At 44.6% G+C, this 21,662-nt stretch overlaps 1 protein-coding gene across 1 annotated transcript; it reads left to right on the forward strand.

The window, feature by feature from the left end:
* The first annotated feature begins 270 nt into the window (after positions 1-270).
* mrc1a (mannose receptor, C type 1a) lies at positions 271-18,521 on the forward strand. The gene is made up of 30 exons (XM_030348754.1): positions 271-527; positions 1,998-2,399; positions 2,996-3,169; positions 3,776-3,931; positions 4,265-4,378; positions 4,803-4,943; positions 5,110-5,292; positions 5,837-5,994; positions 6,308-6,424; positions 6,898-7,013; positions 7,299-7,447; positions 7,805-8,004; positions 10,093-10,208; positions 10,443-10,518; positions 10,726-10,867; positions 11,022-11,060; positions 11,238-11,401; positions 11,611-11,675; positions 11,786-11,886; positions 12,640-12,779; positions 13,194-13,302; positions 13,732-13,904; positions 13,993-14,098; positions 14,292-14,524; positions 14,792-14,957; positions 15,890-16,042; positions 16,328-16,444; positions 16,808-16,969; positions 17,253-17,285; positions 17,607-18,521. Exons 1-30 carry the CDS (start codon positions 458-460, stop codon positions 17,840-17,842), a joined length of 4,311 nt encoding a protein of 1,436 aa, XP_030204614.1. The 5' UTR covers positions 271-457; the 3' UTR covers positions 17,843-18,521.
* The last annotated feature ends 3,141 nt before the right edge of the window (positions 18,522-21,662 follow it).

The raw sequence follows: 21,662 nt of genomic DNA on the forward strand, positions 1-21,662 counted from the left end.
GTGAGAGGGAAGCTCTGTGTGTTGGTGTGGGTGCTGGTGCATGTAGGACAAGCAGTGGTTGTGAAAAGCTGTGGACATTGACAGCTACATTTTCCGTACAATCTCATTCCTTCTCCGGGAATAGGCCAGCTCCCTCTTTCTTGTGCTTCTCATTTGCCAGCTGTGACATTGGCAGGATGTGATGCTCTGGCCAGCGTCAGGTTGTCTCTACAATCCTGAAGTCTCTCTCTCTCTCTCTATCATCGGGAAGTTGGTGTCATGTTGACCGTCCTTACCGGTGTCCACCATGTGACAGGAAGTGATGAGTGTTGAGGTTAAGTGGAAGGGTTCCTCTGGGTCCCAATCTCTCAGTCTCTGCTGTGTGGCGTTCCACTTCGAGCCCGGACCTCCTCCGTCTCAGACCGTCCCGTCCTCCGGATCAGAGCTCAGAGTCTAGACCTCCACACCACCGGGGACTATGGCCGTCTGCTCCGCCCTGCCAGCTCTGCTTGTCCTCCTGCAAGCGCTCGCTGCTCAGGCCGTCGTGGGTACGTACCGTCATGTCTCTGTCTATTTGATGTGTTCTGTATAGGGATGTCCGATATTGGCTTTTTTGCCGATATCCGATATGCGATATTGTCCAACTCTAAATTTTCGATTCCGATATCAGCAGATACCGATGTCGATATTTGGGTTATTTTTCCTCAAACCTAATTTAGGTAACATTACATATATCCTGTTGTGGAATTAACACAACATGCTTAATGTTATTGTGATGCCCCACTGGATGCATTCTTGAATGCAACAAGGCTTTCCAAATGTTAACATTGTCTGTGCAAAATAAGAAAAATACTTCAACTTAATTTAAGGGAAAAGTGCCATGTTTATTTTTATTTTTTTAATGGTCTCAGACAACAGTTTGGATTACACTCTCCCTGAGATAATCTTGACAATGCCCACAACAAATAGGGCAAACTTGACTTCACAAATGATAAAACATTGTACCTGAACAACTATGTGCAACATAGCAGTATGTTTCTTTAACTAAAACTCAATAACCTTAATTGAATAAATGCACAAATATGAGTCAATTGCAATGTGCACTGTACTGCACAATTTTGAAAACATTTATTTGAGATATAAAAAAAAAAAAAAAAAAAAAATCGGTTTTAAGGCAAAAAAAATCCGATACCAATATTGACAGATATTACATTTTTATGCTAATATCGGGCCGATAATATCGGTGGGCCGATAATATCGGACATCTCTAGTTCTGTACTGCCCATTACATTGAGGTATTCAGCACACTCGTCGGAAGCTGGCTGCAACCAAAGCAAGCAATCCAAATTTCAAGATGGGCTACAAAAATGTCATAGTCTTGGTCATAGTGTATAGTATAGTATTAATATAGTATGGTTATAATGCTGCGCAATTGCTTTGTCATAGCTGCTCCAAATTTGGACTGCTTGCTTTTTAGTAACAATACCACTGTGACTAGTAATATCCACTTGGCTTGTAAGAGCACCTTTGCACTTTAGTAAGCCGGACGAAGAAAATGTATCTTTTTTTAAAAATGTCATTCTGAAAGGATGGTCTTCAGTGAGGGGAAATTCCTGCTACCCTTGAACTAGGGCTCACAGTCACAAACGTTTATCCGGATATTTCACCATTTTCTTTGGAACTCAGTGGTTTCTTACTTCACTTCATCAATATTTTCCTTTAGAAACTCTTTTCTTAGAATCAATATCACCAATTAGCAACTTTGGACGAATGTACATTTTTTAAATATATTTGAAGATCTAATTTTTCATGAAATCTATTTACTCTTAATATTTTCTTAAGAAATTCTCTGAAACAAACGAAACCAAACATTCTTCAGATATCCTTTGGTGTCAAGCAGTTATTCTTAATAGTCTTCACAAGTCCAATCTTCAGTTACCAAGGCTTGGGTTTTTCAGTGAGTCAGGGTCCCCAGAGAGGCCCTGAGCCGTTGTAATGTCCTCTCTCTGCGCCCCAAGACAGCAGCTCCTTCCTCCTCCACAACAAGGCGCACAACAAGTGCGTGAGAGCAAAGAGCGCCGCGGACCTCGTGATGGCCCGCTGCGACCCCAACGACGCCGAGCAGCAGTTCCGATGGACGTCCGGCTCCCGGCTCCTCAGCGTGTCACTCCACCAGTGCCTCGGGGTCAGCGAGATCAACAGGTACGCCAGCGTCTTACCCTTCCCCTGCGACGAGAAGAACAAGCTGCAGCGTTGGGAGTGCAAGAACGAGACGCTCTTCGGCCTGGTGGGGGAGGACATCTACTTCAACTGGGGGAACAACAACGCTGAGAACGTCCTGATCCACACCGGCAACGGCGCTTGGAGTCGCTGGATTACATACGGCGGCGCGCTGGACCTGTGCTCCAAGGGCTACCAAGGTAGACGCCGAGAACCCGCCGGAACCTCGCTGGAGCCAGCAGGGACCACTGACTAACAGCAGGGTTAACTAGTCGTTAACCCTTGTTCAGTGTTAACTGGTAGTTCAACCATGTTTGTCCTTAACTAGCTGTTCAAACTTGTTGAGAGTTAACTAGTGGTTAACCCTTGTTCAGTGTTAACTAGTAGTTTACCCTTTTGTTTGGCGGCGGGGACTTTCACAACTCGAAAAACGAAATAACTAAATAACAGTGTTCTGTCCACTCTCTTTGAGCTATTCTGAGTTGATGTAAATTCAACTTATCTTGCAAAAACAGCACTACAAAGGGCTTATTTAGGAAGAAATACAACAACAACAAGAAGATATGCAATTGGTTTTATACTCATTTAACAGAAGGATATTGGATTTACTTGCTTATTATTCATTGTCGGGTCAGTTGTATAGTCAGTTGTCATTTAATGTCATACTATTAATGGATCGTTAAGCTTCTATATACTCCTAAATGATTCTCGATATCCACCACTCTACTGATAGACAGCAACTCTATCCCTTAGTCTGAAACGACAACTTTACGTTCCACAACCGTATTGCTTTCAGAGACGTTCACGCTGGACGGTAACGCCTTCGGTGGCCCCTGCCAGTTCCCCTTCCTCTTCATGAAGAAGTGGTACTCTGAGTGCACCATAGAGGGCCGCACGGACCATCAGCTGTGGTGTGCCACTGAAACCGACTATGACAAGGACAAGAAGTGGGGATTCTGTCCTAACAAAGGTAGGAACCCATGACACAACATCCTCATCTCTCCTCCGAATCTGATCGCAGCACGTGATCCTGCGCCTCAGATCTTGCTGATCTGTATTCTTTCTGAAGGTGTATTCTTCTGTGAACTCTCTCATGAAAGGGAAAAGCAGGCCTGGCGGCTGACCTCGGTAGAAAGAAAACAACCTTTTCCTCTTCTCTTCTCCCAAAGTGTTAACGCAGCATCGCTGTCACCCTCTTCCTCTTGTCTTCCAAAACCACCTTTGTTTGACGTTTGCTCCTAAATCCAGCCAGGAAACGGACAGGAAGAGAACGTTGCTACTCTGTTGCTATTTCTGGTTCCCTTCCAGATTCATCCAAAAGTTACCACGCGATGCTTAGAGAGGCAGCACTGGACTGTAAAGATACTGTACATATTTTATACTGGCCTGTGAGTTGATCTCATAGTTCCTATCTAAAAAATGGAAATCAAAATATGGAAGTGGATCTGAGGTATTGATGTACTTCCACATTTGGAAGCGGGTGTGGGAACGTGAGCTTTCATCCGAATTTCGATGTGAATGCAAATCTGAATTTGGAGCTGATTTAAATCTGAATTTGTATATCATTGGGTCTCAGGAACCAAAGGCTGGGACACGGACCCGGTGACGGGGGTCCAGTACCAGAGGAACGTCCTGTCGGTGCTGACCTGGCACCAGGCCCGCAAGAGCTGCCAGCAGCAGGGTGCTGACCTGCTCAGCGTCGTGGAGCTCCACGAGCAGAGCTACATCGCAGGTACGCCTTCCGGAAGCTGCTGCTCTCGCCTCTCGGTGCACTTTAGTCACTTGAAGATCTGGTGACCAGCTCTGGCTATCTTGCCGCCATCCTCCTCAGTCCCAGGTTAGCCGTGAGCTACTTTACTCCCAGCTGAATGGTTTTGGGATGCGGTCCCCTAATGTCCACAGTCTACATGTAGGCATGATCAATCTGTATCCACAGATTTACTCTTTGTAAAATAAAAATGTCTGCTAAAGGCCTTAACAGTAGGAGTCCGTAAGGCCCGGGGCGTGATGGTAGTAGTGAAGAGTGTAGTTATGGTAGGAGCTCAGGATGTGACTGGTGTTCCAGGGCTGACCAACACATTGGGAGCCACTCTCTGGACCGGTCTCAACAGCTTGGAGGCAGACAGCGGCTGGGGATGGAGCAACGGAAACCCCTTCAGATACCTCAACTGGGCCCCCGGTGAGTGAGCTTTACTTAGCCTACCTCAACCTTACCTCACCCTTACCCTTACCCTTACCCTCAACCAAACCTTGACTTAATGATGTCTTGAATATGCCTTAACTTGACCATACCTTAAATTAAACATGCCTCAGCCATCTCTTAATCATAACAAACATACCTTATTTTAACTTAAACATACCTTAACTTATGCATACCTTTGCCATACCTGCTATTAACCATACCGTAACCATACTTTAGCCTAATCGTGCCTAAAGCATACCTTAACTCAACCATACCTTAACCGCGCTCTACTTACCCTAATCTTATCTTACCATACCTTACCGTACCGTACCTCACCTCACTCATACCTTACCCTACTTCCCCGTATCTCATGTTAACCTTAACCTTAACCTTAACTTAACCTCTACCCTGTGGGTGCCAGGCCACCCGGCCTCCGCCCCGGGCCAGGCCTGTGGGGCTCTGAACACGGCGCGGGCAGCGCAGTGGGAGAGCAGCGAGTGCGGCAAGAAGAGAGGCTACATATGTCGCCGCGGCGACTTAACCAATCAGGTCCCTCCACTGGGTGAGATCCAACTGTCTGTCTGTCCGACCATCTGTCTAACCTGGTTTGCCTGTTTTGCCTTGTATTCGTCCTCTGGGTTGGAGTGTGCTTCTTCTTCTTCTTGTTTGGTGTAGGTTGGGATGCTAAAGATGTCTGTCTGTCCGTTCATTCCCCCCCCCCCCCCCAGCTTGGAAGGATTCTGGGTTCTGTCCGAGCCACTGGGTACCGTATGCGGGCAACTGCTACAACCTGCAGCGTGGAAAGAAGATGTGGAAGGACGCCCTGTCTGCCTGTCACAAGGACGGGGCGGACCTGGCCAGTGTTCACAACATCGAGGAACAGAGCTTCCTCATCTCGCAGATGGGATACTGTAAGAACACAGTATCCCACACTGACCCTAACTCTAGTCCTGACCTAACTCTAGTACTTACCCTGATCATAACCGGAACCTGACCCTGATCCTAACTATAGACCTAACCCTATCTGCTGGTATACTTTTGATAACGCTAGTAAATGCGGGGTTAATTCTGTGTTTCCCCCCCTGTGTTCCCCACCTATGATCGCAGGAAATGCATATTCTAGTTGAGGGAGGATTCTGACTTATAAGCTATTTAATTGATGGGACATTTCTTATCAAAACATGTTCATGATACTTGTATACAAACAGACAGCCTAATGATTCATAGCCACATGCAAACAACTACTTAAATTCCCTGCTGGGATTTATAAAATGCCTAATATATATTCTTCACTGGCCCACTTGCTGATTGGGTTAAATCATTGTGCTGGGAATCAGATGCACAGCAATTTAAGAAGAGGTTTGGATTTGCAAGAATTGTACCAAATATAGGGATGGAAGCAGACTAAGGGTTGGAGCGCAGGGATGACTTTGTCTTGTGCCGGTGCGTCTCCAGCGTCCACGGACCAGCTGTGGATTGGGCTGAACGACCAGAGGAGCCAGATGTTCTTCGAGTGGAGCGACCGCTCCCAGGTGGCCTTTACCCGCTGGCAGAGCGACGAGCCGTCCCACGCCAACAACCTCCAGGAGGACTGCGTGCTCATCCGCGGAAAGGTAACTACCCTGGGGGGAGGGGGGGGGCATCACTTCCCTAATTGGCCTTGGAGAATACAACTCGCCTGTCAATCACAGGCACTTGAAGTACAAGGGTGGAGAAACGTAGGCAGGGAGGAAGCAGAGAGGGAGTTATTATTAAAGCTTTCAGGGACGCGGTCATGTAGGCTGCTGGATATATGGGATCAAACCCAGAACCTTTGGACTGGGAGTCACCCCGACATCCTAGCAAGCCTCTACACCATCCTCCCCTCATGTCTGTCTCTCCCTCTCCGGCTCTCTCTTACAATCTCCTCTCTTCCTCCTGCTTCAGGAGGGTAAGTGGGCCGACCAAGGCTGTGAGAAGGAGAATGGATACATCTGCAAGAAGACGGCTTCCACCAAGCAACCAGGGGGTCCCCACGAGGATTTGAACCCCGGCTGTAAAAGGGTGAGTACAGACCATGGGTGTGTTGCAGGTTTCCTAGTATAGCAATTGCACTTGTCCTTGCTACCTTAACCCCAAGATGTTCTCCTTCACCACCACTGTGCCTGCTGTTCCAATACGTACTAAGTTACAGAAGCAGCATCAAGTGGCTACGAATAGTCCTGGGTCCGAGGATGGACCCATAGACATATATCTTTGATATTACATTTTTGTAGAGATTAGGATGAGGTAGAATGTTGTACAAACCATTGACCAAAATAGGAGTTCATTGTCATTTATAATGTACCTTATGTAAGTCAATTATTCTATAATAGCTGAAAATGTACTAATATTAATAGGTTACATTATCAAAGCACTAATCAGGAACTATCTACATTTGGGGGCCTAATGTGTGTATGTATCGCAGTGGTCCTCTTCAAACCCCTGACTGGGGGAGGGGGAGTTGTGGTTCTGAGCTGTGGTTGTGTGGGGTCTAGGGCTGGACCCAGTTCCGGTGGTACTGCTACCAGATCGGGGCTCAGACCAAGACCTTTGAAGATGCCAAGAAAGTCTGCAAGGAGTCTGGCGGGAACCTGGTGGACGTACAAGACAGGTATCCCTTCCTCTCTGCCTCCACACTAAGGCCTGGTGGTGGTTATTCCCATCATGCATTGCTGTATCCCTAACTTAATACTTACAACCTTATCACCTCAAACCTAATAACTAAATTTAACCATCTCTAACCCGATACCTAAACGTAACCATCTGTAACTTAGCTGAACCTAACCATCTCTCATCTAGTACCTTCACTTTCCATCTCTAAACAAATTGTATTGCTGGATAAAGTATAGTACTGTAAACGTCAACCCAACATGTGTGTCAATGTGTTTTTCTTTAGGTATGAGAGTGCATATCTCGTCAGTTTGGTCGGTCTGAGACCGGAGAAGTATTTCTGGACAGGACTTTCAAATATGGAGGACGAACACACCTTTAAATGGACCACGGGAACCAGCGTGGAATATACTCACTTCAACATAGGGATGCCGGGTATGGCAGCACTATTAATATGACTATGTCCATTCAAGTTAATATGTATTTACTTCAACTATCATATACATCTTTATATGTAGGCCTATATACTTCACACTATCCGTGTTGCATAAGTCCCTCCACACTAAACTACAGAGCCTTGCATGTTCTTTCATATTCTGGGTTCAATGCACCCCTACACCCCACCCCTTCAGCCCTACACCTCACCCCTACACCTCACCCCTACAGCCCTACGCATCACCCCTACAGCCCACTGCAATCGGTGCCACAGAAACTAAACTTCACTGAACTACTCCCTCACTCTCTCACTCACTCTCTTTAATCGTGATCCCGCATCGTTTCTTGCGCCCAAAGACAGAAGAAAGGGCTGCGTTGCCATGACGACCGGCATGCAGGCCGGGTTGTGGGACGTGGTGAGCTGCAGCAACCGTGAGAAGTACATCTGCAAGAAGCGTGCCGAGGGGGTTTCCATGACGACGATGGCAACCACCCCTTCCCCCACGGCGAGCTGCCCGGACGGCTGGGTGAATAAAGACCCTAAATTCTGCACCAAGGTCAGAGGTCACCCCAGTGTTATTTAATTTGGCTTTGATCTGAAGATGATGTAGGTCAGCCAATCAACAAATGGTATCGTTACCATTTTCATTTGGTAGCGATCAGTGTTGCCAAAATAGTAACTTAGTTACTTTACTGATTACTTGATTTTGAAAGTAACTAAGTTAGATTACAAGTTAATGTATTAGTTACATTTAGCTGCGACAACACCCCCTGCCGCCTCAAATTAAAAAATTACAACCGGTTTTGCCAATGCTAACTCCCCCCCCCCCCCCCCCATCAACAATTGTTTCCCACCCACCCCTCAACAATTATGCGCAGGGGGCTGGTAGGGGAAATTCGGGGGGGGGCCAGTACCTCTTGTATACAGGGCCCAGAATTTGGTGCTACGGCCCTGGGTGCACACACTGACACATGGCTTTCAACCGCTTCCGCCAACTATTAATGCTTAGACAAAATATCACTGCAAGCTTTACGGGGCGATCACCGGACGCATCTCCACGTGCGTGACGTAAACAACGTATACAGCGCGTTCTTGCGCTCGAGCTGCTTGGAGCTCCCCGTGGGTTTAGTTCTCTGGGGATAACTTAGAGCAGGGGTCACCAACACAGTGGTCCTTGCGGGCACCATGGCGCCCGCAAGGACCACATGAGGCGCCCGCAGGCCTGTTCTAAAAACAGCACTACTCATTCTTGAACAACTCTTTCCCACCTTTTTTAAGTCATTGTTGTGAGAAAACATTAACATGACTTAATTAACTAACATGTCTTCCCATAGATGAGTATCATTAATCATTAATAGTAATATATAACTAAAGGCAAACTGAGCAAATTTGTTATTTCAGAAGCGTGTATAGAACTGGGTGCCCTTCGTATGACTCAGTACCCATGAAGTAGCTCTCAGGTTCCAAAAGGTTGGTGACCCCTGACTTAGAGGCTCCAACGCGCTCTCTCACACGCACGCACGCACGCACGCACGCAGGCACGCAGGCACGCAGCACCGCGCGACTAATTCCGCCGCTAATAACAACTGGTGGCGCGGACTCTGGAGAGTAAAGGTCGACACTCGCCTCTGATAGATTGAAGTCTTTGGAGACTTGCGCTTCAGACGCGCACGCACTCTCACACAAACAGACAGGCAGACAGGCAGACAGGCAGGCAGGCAGGCAGACAGACAGACAGACAGACAGACAGACAGACAGACAGACAGACAGACAGACACAAACCAATCCATCGCTCTCAACGCCAATCGGTGATCCGGTAAAAAAATAAAAAAAGTAGTAACGCACAGTATCTTTGAAGAGTAACTAAAAAAAAAAAAAAAGTGGCGCTACTGGCACCATTGGTATAGCTACCAATGGTATTGGTAGCTATACCAATACCATTTCCAAACATTGATTACAAGTGATTCCAAAGAAGCATTAATAATATTATTTGATTATTATCTTATTATGATATTCAGCACTGCCCAGTTTCATCATCCACTACATCTCCCGTTTGGCCAGCCTCGCAAAGCTACCTTTAACAGGGCCAATGCATATTAAACATGTTGCACCAGGAGCTATCTCTATTCCCTGGTTGGAGTTCCAGAATCACACTTCATGAATACAACACATCAGTACAGCAGGCCTTTAGAGTGCAATGGATCCGAGGGTTCTATTGCAATACAGAAAAACAATTAGGGGTTTTTGCCCTGAAATATTTTCATTGCAGAGAAACAAAACATACATTTATCCAATACATGTTTGCTCAGAAGTAAAGTCAACTAAACTTCAAAAGGAAAGCACATTTTATTCAAAAAGAAAGTCAGGTTAATGACAAAAAAACTAAAATTGGGTTGAAAAGTAACTACAGAAATCAAAAGGACATTAGCTCTATAAACAGTAGTATAGTAGCTATAGAAATCAGAAGGATAGTAGCTATAGAGACCAGTATGACAGTAGCTATACTATCCGTAGGACAGAAGCTATACAATTCTGAAGGACAGTAGCTATACAAATCTGTAGGACAGTAGCTCTACAAATCAGTGCACATGTTCAGTTTGTGAAATCAGGTGAATGACAGCAGTCTTTTGCTTCTGTACTGTAGCTGTACAAGAAGCCCAAGGAGGAGAAGAAGAACTATGCAGAAGCCAAGGCCTTCTGCCGGGGGGTCGGTGGAGACCTGGTCAGCGTCCACGGCCCCCTAGACCTCGCTACCATATAGTAAGTAATCCATCATTATTCTCACCATCATCAACATCAGCGTTGTCATCTTAGTTATCATCATCGTTATCATTATCATTGTCATCATTGTCTTCATCCTCACCAGTCTAGCTTAGCCTAGAATATGTTAGCCTGTTGTAGTCTTAACTTAGAGATGATATGGCAGGACTTTTGGCAATAGAAGGCTTTTTCTCTTTTTTTCTGACTCTCACTACTTTGTTTTTTGAATGCTAGTGGCAGTGATCCGGCCTGGATCGGGCTCAGCTCTCTGGATAGCAATTCTGGGTTCGCCTGGAGCGACGGTTCAGCTGTAAGTCAACCCCTCTTACCATCTCATGACCTTGATAATATCACGCCCCTTAGAATATCGTTCTGACCGGCCCGGACGAAACCAATGCATTTTCTTCCGAAAATAATCTTTTTTTTTTTTTTATTCCTCTTCTTCGTAGTCGTCATCTCCTGTGTCTTCTATTTTGTGTTTATAGTACCAAAACGTCCTGACATCTCTCCTCTGCAGCTGAGCTTTGAGAGGTGGCGCTTCGGAGAGCCCAACAACTACAACGACCTGGAGCACTGTGCGGAGGTGGAGCTGTACGATGGCCGCTGGAACGACTGCTTCTGTGAAGCCTACAAAGACTGGATCTGTCAGATACGCAAAGGTCCCGCAATATGTGCACTATTCACGTTATTTGTAGTTATTTGTTTTCATCTTATTATTATTATACAATTATATAGTTATCATTGTTATGCAGCTCATTACGCACTCTAAGCTGTCACTCAATCCCCCCGCGCTGGGGATTTTTATGATTTCAGGCGTGACGCCAAAACCTGACCCGACTGCAGAAGTCATAGGTGACTCTCTCTTCCTCTTCCTCTCTCTCTCGCTCTCGCTCTCGCTCTCTCTCTCCCTCTCTAGTGTCTAATCACGGTCTGCTATTTTTATTGTGTGCAACACTTATGTCCAAGCAGTGTGTTGTCATTATATTGTTCAATACCAGTGTCTAAGCAGGTTGTGTTGCGTGTATCCAGTGTACACCACAACAGATGATGGTTGGACTATCTACAACGACACACAGTACTTCCTAAACCATGATCAGCTAACCATGGAAGACGCGAGGGAAGTCTGCCATCAGAAAAAAGGAGAGCTGGCGGTGATAACCGGGGAAAACGAGAGGAAGTTCCTCTGGAAACAGGCAGGTGGCATTCTCTCTGAGTCTGAGGGTCAGTGTCAATGTGGATGACCTCCATGAGTATAACATCTATGCTTCTGCTTTGTGATCTTTTTCTTTAGTATTTTTAGCAATTAACCAGGTTGATCTCATTATGATTTAACATCTTTTTACAAGAAAAACCCAGCCCAGACAGCAGACTTGTGTTTACATGTATTCCTATGTTTCCTCAGATTAACAGAGGAAGCTGGGGACAGTTCTACATCGGACTGACAGTCAACTTGGACAAGTCGTTCAGGTAAATCCCATCACACACGGGTCATTTTCAGAGTTTTGGCTGTATGACATCGTTGACCAAGTGGATGCTAGGTTTGTGAATATTCAGTGGTTTCCTTTGTCTTTTGGCAGCTGGGTGGACGGGACTCCATTGACCTATGCTGCTTGGGAACAGAATGAGCCCAACTTTGCGAACAACGATGAGAACTGTGTGACAATATACAAGAGCATGGGTGTGTACCGGGGCTCACAGCTCAACACAATGCTGTTCAATAGTTGTACCGAGCTTGATGTGTACAATCGCTTCACATCATGCTACATCATTTTACATTGAATGCTGAGTTATGGTTCCATGTCGACGCAACGCAAGGGGGTTTACGGACCCTTTACGTCCTTGCATCCACCCAGGGCCGTCGGACTGCGGGGACCAAGGGGACAGTTGTGGGGGGGCCCAAGGCCGAGGGGGGGCCCATGACAAAAAAAAAAAAAAAAATTATCTTACCTTTCCTCTCCCCCCCCCCCCCCCCCCGTCAACAATCGTTCCGAACCCCCCCCCCCCCGTCAACAATCGTTCCGGACCCCCCCCCCCCGTCAACAATCTGGCGCAGGGGGTCCATCAGTACCGATAGTATAGGGGCCCAGGATTTGGTGCTACAGCCCTGCATCCACCACAGGGGCCGGAGTGCTCCTCCAAAAAATTGTAGCCTTGCGTCGAGGTGACGCAGCAGCAAGGCCTGTGATTGCCCGCTCACTAAAACCCGACGCAGAACCAAAACATGTTCATGACTGCGTCGAAGCGTCTGCATGATCATTATGTTGCGTTGACGTGGAACCATAACCGATCCTTTAGTTTTCTACAAGACATAGGGAAAAAATCAAGGGACATAGTCGAGTTGGGTGCACCAGATTTTGCCCAAGTATCACTTGCAGACTCATGACATTCCTTACTTTCTGGCCTTTTTCTTCTGAAAACCTGGGCCATGCAGGGTACTGGAACGATATCAACTGTGGCGTGGAACTACCCTCTATTTGCAAGAGACACAAAGACTTCCTCAACACCACCGTGGCCCCTGACCCGGCCCCAATTGGGGGCTGCCCGCCAAACTTCACGCCCTTCCAGGGAAGGGTAAGGATGCTAATTCCAGTATTAAGCTAAGCTAGGTAATGACTAATCAGCGGTTCACAGGTTCAACAGGAGGGGGAAGAAGGGCCTCTGGGGCTCAGTAAGACCTGCTAAGCTAACCTTTAAAGTTGAGTATATATAATACTTTAATCGTCAAATTAACTTTAAAGTCAATTGAATTGGGTGTCCGTTATACTAATTTGTTGACAGCAAATTCTTTGTTCTGATGGGTCAATGAGTATTTGGCACAAATCAAGTAACGTGAAGCTCAGGCTTTAACAGTTAATCAGATAGATCGACAGATCGGCCCCCGATCCATCCTACTATTAGATATGCATAACACATCGGTTATGCAGATCACAGCTAGCGGTCAGGTTTTTCTGCTAGCGTCAGGAGTGACGCATCCTGTTTTCCTAGTGCTACAAGTTTGTGACGGGTAGCGACAAGATGACCTGGCAAGACGCCCGGACTCACTGCATAAATGAGGGAGCGAATCTGGCATCCATCCTCAACACCAGAGAACAAGGTGAGAGAGGTCCTCCCACAAGCGCCTCCAGGGAACTATCAGCCTAGCATAGCACTAGTGGCCTCATACAGTGAGATCCGGACTGGAGCCCAGTGCATTACTCTAAAGTGTGAATCAAACAAGAGACAAGGGATAAGAGTAATTGCTTAAATCCAGGGAAGACCTTAATGTGTGTCAGCAGCAAGTGTGGCACAGTAGTAGAAATTAAAGAGATACAAATGAAGAGAAAAGGCTAAAATCAATAACATACAGAAATTATACCAAAACACAATCTAAGCAGTAGCAATGTTGTAATACAAACATTTCTAAAATGTAGGATTAAGATGTAAATATGGAGCCAGGTGGCCCTCTACAGGTTGAACACAATGCACGACACTACTGCAGTGGTCAGGTGATAAGCCGAGGCGTACTCTGTGCCCCCTGTCCCAGCCTTCCTCACCATGCAGCTGCAGCAGCACCCTCAGGACATGTGGATCGGCATGAACGACGTCAACTTGGAGATGCGATTCCTGTGGACGGACGGCAAGGGCGTGACCTACACCAACTGGGCCAAAGGTCACCCCTCCAGCTCGCCCGGCGGGCGCTTTTCCAGCCACAGCGAGGTATGACACCAGGTTGCCCCCCCCCTCCCATCCCCCCCCCCCGGAACATAAAGCAAATGACTTGGTGTGTGAATATTGTGCCCCCTAGGAGTTTGACTGCGTGATTATTGTGGGAAGTATCCCCAAGCTGGCGGGCTTCTGGAAGGTAGAAGACTGTGGTGTAAAGCGGGGTTTCATCTGCAAACGAAACGTGGGTAAGGAGCCGGGACGTTGGCCGGAAGTCTCGTCCTCTCACAAACAATCACAGTACCGTTAAGCAGCTGATTGTACTGAAATGACAATTAGACATTGAACCCATGATACATTGAATAAATAAATGACAAAAAAAAAAAAAAACACAGACTAAGTCTAAATCTAACGGACACATTACGCCCTTTCTGTACAAAGACTCCAACATCGCGGTGAAGCCCACCACCCTTGTGCCGAACTCCTTCGTCAAGTTCGGCAACGAGTCCTACAAGATGCAGACGATGAAGATGAGGTGGGACGAGGCGAGGAAGCAGTGTCTCTCAGACGACGCCGACCTGGCCAGCATCCTGAACCCCATGACCCATGCCTTCGTCAGCCTCCAAGTCGACCGGCACAATAAGTCTGTGTGGATCGGGCTTAACAGCAACCTGGTGAGGGCAGTGACCGTACATTCGTGGTGTCTTCTCATCGTGACTCCACCAGCGAAGCCCCTAACTGCGACTCAATTACCGACAATAAAATATTTTGACTCGTATATGCGAGCAAAATGAGCTTAGTGGGGGAAAGCAGTGCATCATGGGAATTACCACACAGGTGAAAGCTGCTATCTCCAACAGAACAAGAAGTGAAAGAATATCGGTACTCTTGAAAGGAAGTTCCATGAACACACAAAAAAATCGGTCTCTTCTCTTCTGTAGACCGGCGGAAGGTTCCAGTGGATTGACAACTGGCGTCTGTCCTTCACAAAATGGGCGCCGGGCGAGCCGAAGTCGAACCAAGCCTGCGTGTACATGGATATCGATAAAACATGGAAGACAGCAGCTTGTACCGAAAACTACTACTCACTCTGCAAACAGTCTACAGGTCAGTCGCCTTGACAGGCCCACATTATTTGACACCGCTAAACCTACACCCTCTGAATTGCAAGGGCTTAAGGCTTGGTTATGGACGGTTCCACGTTGACGTAACACATGACCACGCAGTCGCTTCGACCCAGTCATGAACCTGTTTTTGATCTGCGTCGTTGGATTTATGTCAAGTTAGCGGACCAATCACACCCCTTGCTGCTGCATCGCCTCGACGCACGTTTACAATTTTTGGGAGGCGAATGTCAGGCCCTTGCGGTGGAAGGAGGAACCCACAAGGACGTAGTGGGTCCAGCGTAGTTCTGAACTAGCCTGGCTCCGCCCGCCTAAGTACTTCCGCTCAATTTGAATTTTCCTTCAGTACTAGGTCTGGACCTGCTGTATGTAATTTGGTTTTCTGGGGCCGCCACAGCGGCGCCCAATCAGCGAACAGAGGGCGTGTCTGAGAACAATGACGATGGCGTGTTGTCAACGATTAGACCCAGCTTCGAAAGTTGACTGCATACATCATCTCTGGCCTTACTATAAAATATTGATTTACAATGTGCAATTTTTCCCTGATAAATTAAATTCGACGAACAAAACCTGCAGCTGTCGTTGACGGACATTTTCGTGCAGATGCGCAAGGTGTTTGGTTTGTGTACAACCTGCGCGTGATTCCCGGCGCATGACATACGTCACAACCAAACGTTAGCGATTGGTTATGGCAGATCCAGAATGGCACTGGGCAGATCCAATCATTTTAAACTTCAACAGACACCCGCCTTCAAGTGAGTTAACGTTTGTCAATTGATTAGGTCCAGACTCTCTGTACAAATGAAATGAAATGAAGTGAAGTACGAGAGTCTGGTAGAACCAGGCTAGTTCTGAACAGCAAACATGGCTAAAAGTAAAGTGTCCCTTTGTGGTCCTTTCTTGCGTCTCCCACAGCCATCGCCCCAACGCTGCCGCCACAGTTTCCTGGGAGCTGTCCAGAACCAAAGAGGACGATGTCGTGGGTCCCGTTCCGAGGACACTGCTACTCTTTCCACACCTACGAGTTGGAGAGCTGGGCCCACGCTTCTGTCAAGTGCCTCCGGACAGGTCCTTTGATTTGAATGCAGCTCAAATCCCTTCAGATTTGAGCTGCAGTATTCAAACACCGCAGCTCAGTATTTGTATACTGCAGTATTCAAATACAATATAACCCGGCCGGGCGTTCTGTGTACTATGGTAGCATTTAGCCGTGCTATTGCTGTACATTGCTAGCTGTGAACGCGCTGTAGCATGTACGTGCTGTAGTGTGCTAGTTCCGTAGCGTGCCCACTCTGTAGCGTATACCAGAATCTGTGCTTTGTGTAGCAGGCCGTAAGATGTACCTTTTTGCAGGGGGAGCTCTGGTGAGCATTGCGGACCCAGCAGAGGGTTACTTCATCCAGCAAAGCCTGGAGCTTATAGTGGATGATTCCTCATCCTTCTGGATCGGCATGTACTTTAACCATGAAGGTAGAACTGGCTGATGAGAATATATATATATATATATATATATATATATATATATATATATATATATATATATATATATATATATCTTGCACAATGTGCTGCATATGGTTTAAGAACATTATATTCTGCAATTATTTTAACGGCAGATCGTTATATAAAGAATATATACCGTTTATGTATATTATGTATGTTAAGTATATACTCAAGATATTAAAGTATTTATTATACATAGTATTTAGTTTAAAGTATATATTACTATATATTGTGGAAGAATTTATTTATACTCGTATCACAGAGGTGTTTGATACCATCATTAATAGTTTGTTTTGAGGTTAGTTTGATATTGTGAACCTTGTTCCCAAGCTGAGGCGATGTGGCTCGACAACAGTGTGGTGGACTACACTAACTGGAAGCAAGACCTCCCTGTGGTAAAGGACGGGTGCGTGGACATCCAATCTGACAGCGGACTATGGATTCTTAGCAGATGCACCAGATACAAGCCCTTCATCTGCAAGATAGCCAAAAGTAAGCAGTATTATCATTATTATTCTTCATCTGATTGTGGTTATTATTACTGCCATCCTGAGCAAGATGCCTAATCCTTATCTGCTTCTCGATGACATGGATCTTACATTTTTTCTTCACTGTTAGTCACTTTAAAGCATCGGCTAAAATACTTAATCGAAAGGTAAGTTATTATTAAGCAGTCAGTAGAAGTAGCGTCAGTAGTAGTTAAAGTAGTAGTGTAATATTAATATCCTTTTTGCTTTGTTGTGGTATTTACATGTATATTTTATCTTATTTACAGTCATTACACCAACAGAGAAGCCTCCAGCGATCGGTAAGCACATTCAATGGATTTAAATAATAATAATAATAATAATAAATACAAATAATAATTTATACATGTGATAATATGTTTTCATTGTTGATACCGGACCTCGGCAAGTCGTTTCAGGTGGTTTTGATATGTAATTAATGTTAAACTGACACATTTTTGATACACAAATGCTATGTATTCAAAATTGTCTTGTCGATTTTATTTTCTCTTACGTCGGGGTCTGTTAAATACAGGAAACTAAAAGATACGATTGCCGACCACCAACATATCAGTGAACTGTAACTCCCTTTATACCTTCACCTTCACCTTTGTCTCCCCCAGCGCCCTTGAGCAAGCAAAAGGCTTCCAGCGCTAATGCGGGAGCGATCGTAGCCGTGGTGCTGGTTAGCATCGCCGCGGTTTGCCTCGGGCTCTTCCTGCTGCGCAACAGGATCCCAAGGCCGTCCCTGGGAGAGCTTACTTTCGACAACCACTTGTACTTTAATAACCCCATCCGATCCAGAGTGGACACCAAGGGGCTGGTCGCCAACATCGAGCAAAACGAAGAGACGTCGTAGAGACGCTGGCCCTGTTGTCGTTTTTTTTTACCCCTGAGCTAACACAAGCATCCGCTAACGCGCGTTTGGTTCACTAGCACATATTGTAACACAATCGGGTTTCTACGAAGGAATGTCAACGTTTGAAGATATGTTGAGAGATTTTCAACCAAGTCACTTTATTTTGGAAGTATCTCCGAATCAAAACCGAATCACCTTTTATCAGCACTATTTCAATGATACTTTCATAATGAGTTCTGGACAGGATGGGTTAATGATGTGATCTGAGATAATTTAATGTTGTTGTTGTTTTTTGAGAATTGTACAGATTTATTTTATGATGTTCTTTAAACTTAATCAAACTAATTTGACTGAGTCAGATTAACTAGAAATTATTTTATGAAGAAGAATATTTCAAGATTCAAGAATGGAGAGTAAAAATATAATTTTAAAAACACGTAGGCAGACAAAGTAAGTAACAGTGGGGAACAGCTGTTATGTGCCTGTATTGTAAATAATTGCATAATAAAACCAAATTATATAATTACATAAAGGGGAACTATTTGTTTGCTACTGTTGTCCTCTACGCCCTGACTATTTCAACACATGTATGCAAATTTCCATGTCGATGGACACAGGTTTAACATCACCTTCAGATAACATGAATAAACTTTCAAAACAGTTCAGGCTTTCAAACATTTGACACTGGGGAACTGAATATTCTTTCCCGATAAATTGTGAAATTCACAACAAGTAATAACTTATGTATTTGCCTACAACTTCTTTCTGAATACATTTCTTATATGGGTATGAAAAAATCCACTTATATATAATTCAAGAATTTGTAACAGCAACATGTTGACGGTTAAAAGGAAAGTCCAACTAGGCATGTTTGGTGATGATTACAATGACTATTCTTTACTGCTGATGTAGATCGAAAAACATTTTGTATTGTCAGGCTGGCTATCAGAGCATCGATGTATTAAAGGTCTGGCTGGCTAATAGAGTATCGATGTTTTAAACATTATATTGTCAGGCTGGCTTACAGATCATCGATGTGTTAAACATCTGGCTGGCTAATAGAGTACCAATGTTTTAAACATGCTATTGTCAGGCTGGCTAACTGAGCATTGATGTTAAACATGTTATATTGTCAGGCTGGCTAACGGATCATCAATGTGTTAAACAGGTTATCTTATCAGGCTGGCTTACAGAGCATCAATGTTTTAAACATGTTATATAGTCAGGATGGCTAACAGAGCATCGATGTTTGACAGGTATATTGTCAGGCTGGCTAATGGATCATCGATGTGTTGTACAGGTTATATTGTCAGGCTGGCTAATAGATCATCGATGTGTTGTACAGGTTATATTGTCAGGCTGGCTAATTGATCATCGATGTGTTTTACAGGTTATATTGTCAGGCTGGCTAATGGATCATCGATGTGTTGTACAGGTTATATTGTCAGGATGGCTAACAGAGCATCGATGTTTGACAGGTATATTGTCAGGCTGGCTAATGGATCATCGATGTGTTGTACAGGTTATATTGTCAGGCTGGCTAATAGATCATCGATGTGTTGTACAGGTTATATTGTCAGGCTGGCTAATTGATCATCGATGTGTTTTACAGGTTATATTGTCAGGCTGGCTAATGGATCATCGATGTGTTGTACAGGTTATATTGTCAGGCTGGCTAATGGATCATCGATGTGTTGGACAGGTTATATTGTCAGGCTGGCGAAATAAGAAATAAGAAGTTATTGTAATTGTTAACTAATTCATTTACCTTTAAAATACTGTATATTGTGCAATTTTAGAACATATGTTTTATTTACTCGAGTACAGCACTACATATGCTTGAAGGAAGAAACTGGAAGATAAGTTCCTAATTTGGTGTAGATCGGTTTCTTTGACAGAAACGGAAACTGACGGTTGAGGCCGGGTGAGATAAGGTTCTAAAGAAGTTCAGCTTTCTCTCCCTCTTGCATTTGACTGAGTCACAACCTTTATAGTATGATCTAAGAATGAACATGAGCATTAAAATGTGAGCACTAAAATAAATCTGAAGAGGGTCAGAGTGGGGATTTTTCAAAAATAATAATATATCTTTCAGTAAATGTATTACCTGCATGGTTAAATGTGTCTCTAGAACAACAGAGTGAGAGAAAAAAATATGAACCTTACATCAGCAACAACAGCATTCCTAGATTTCCTTTTGTCAGTAGGTTGGTACTTTTACATTCTTAACATTTGAAATGTTTCCAATGCAACCAAATAAAGAGAGGGTGAAAACAACCTTTTGAATCACATTCAATAATCAACTTCAGAAAGGTGTGTTTAGTTAAGAACACAGGTTAATATATTGGAGTATTTGTTTTAAAGTTGTTTTTTAAATGTTAAAAGAAAACCCATCTAGACGTCAGTTAGGTCTCATTTGTCCTCACGATTAGATCATAGTATTCTGGGAATATTTCTTTTCAACTTTAGGATCATTTGGGATTCAATTCAGACTATTTGGCCATTATCTGGCGGCTCAATTCTTGACAATCATCTGGAGTTAATGTAGTTCATTTTGCATACTGCATCCAGGTCTCTATATACAACAGTCCGAATTCAACATTAAATGCATTGATCTCTGTTAAATGTTTTGTTGATTCTCAATGAAATTTGCTTCTTTTTTTTTTACTGCGCAACAGGGTTATAATTACTTGACAGTTAGTTACAGATCTTGTAATGACTTCGCTTCAAGAGGATCAACAGGTGATATCAGCTGCAGAATTGTGTACCATGAAAATGTACAGCAGCCACAAGTCAAGAACATGCTGTGGTTTTCTAAAGATAGAATCAAAGACCTGACACCGAGTGACTCCACTGAGTACAAGTTCATGATAATAACAGAACAACCAGATTGGGATTATATTGATAGCCCCGGAGTGTTCTTATTCGTGACAGGTAATCTTTGGCAACATCTGGCTAACACGCTCCCTTCATATAAACAGGCCCTCAAAACCTGCTCTTCAAGATTGCATTCACCACGTAACCTCCTTTCCTTTCCCCCCCTTCCTCCTTTCTGATCTTCTTACTAATATACGTTCTTATTCAATGATCTTTTCTTTTTTTTCCCGTTTTGTTTTCGCTCTGTAAAGCTTCCTCAAACCTTTGAGTACCTAGAGAAGCACAATATAAATTTCATGTATTATTTATTATTATCTTGTTAATATAATGATCTTGTGGTTGTATACATTTAAATATTTTTTTTGTCTGACCCAGATCTCCAGGTGAAGGTGGCTATTTCCCCAGCCTATCCAGCCATGCTATCCTTGGCATGTCACAGTATGTGTAGTCTAGCTAACCCAACCTTCAAGTGGTTCAGGAGTGGGGAGAAGGCAGGAGAGCCAGGACCGTACTGGGACAGCATTACCCCTATCCCTAACTCTGAAGACAGCTTTGCATGTACTGTTGAAAGATTTGAACGTTTTCCCTCTCCTTCAGTGTGTAAGTCAACTCCACAGTACACTGACATGAAGCCGGATGTAATGGACCACTAAGGTTGAGAACTAAATGTATATTTTTAAACTGTTGGTATTTTAAATAGTAATGAAATGTAACTGAACAGACGCTCCAAGGACCCCCGCAGTGACCGTGAGTCCCTCTGGTGAAATAGAGGAGGGCAGTTCAGTGACTCTGAGCTGCAGCAGTGATGCCAACCCAGCAGCTGAGTACACCTGGTTCAAGGAACATGACGACTCAGTGGAGGAATCAGGACAGAACTACACCCTCAGTAATATGACATCTGAGCATGGAGGACATTATTTCTGTCAAGCTCACCACGCCATCC

The sequence above is a fragment of the Gadus morhua genome, chromosome 23 (genome assembly GCF_902167405.1).
Source record: "Gadus morhua chromosome 23, gadMor3.0, whole genome shotgun sequence".
NCBI lineage: Eukaryota > Metazoa > Chordata > Actinopteri > Gadiformes > Gadidae > Gadus > Gadus morhua.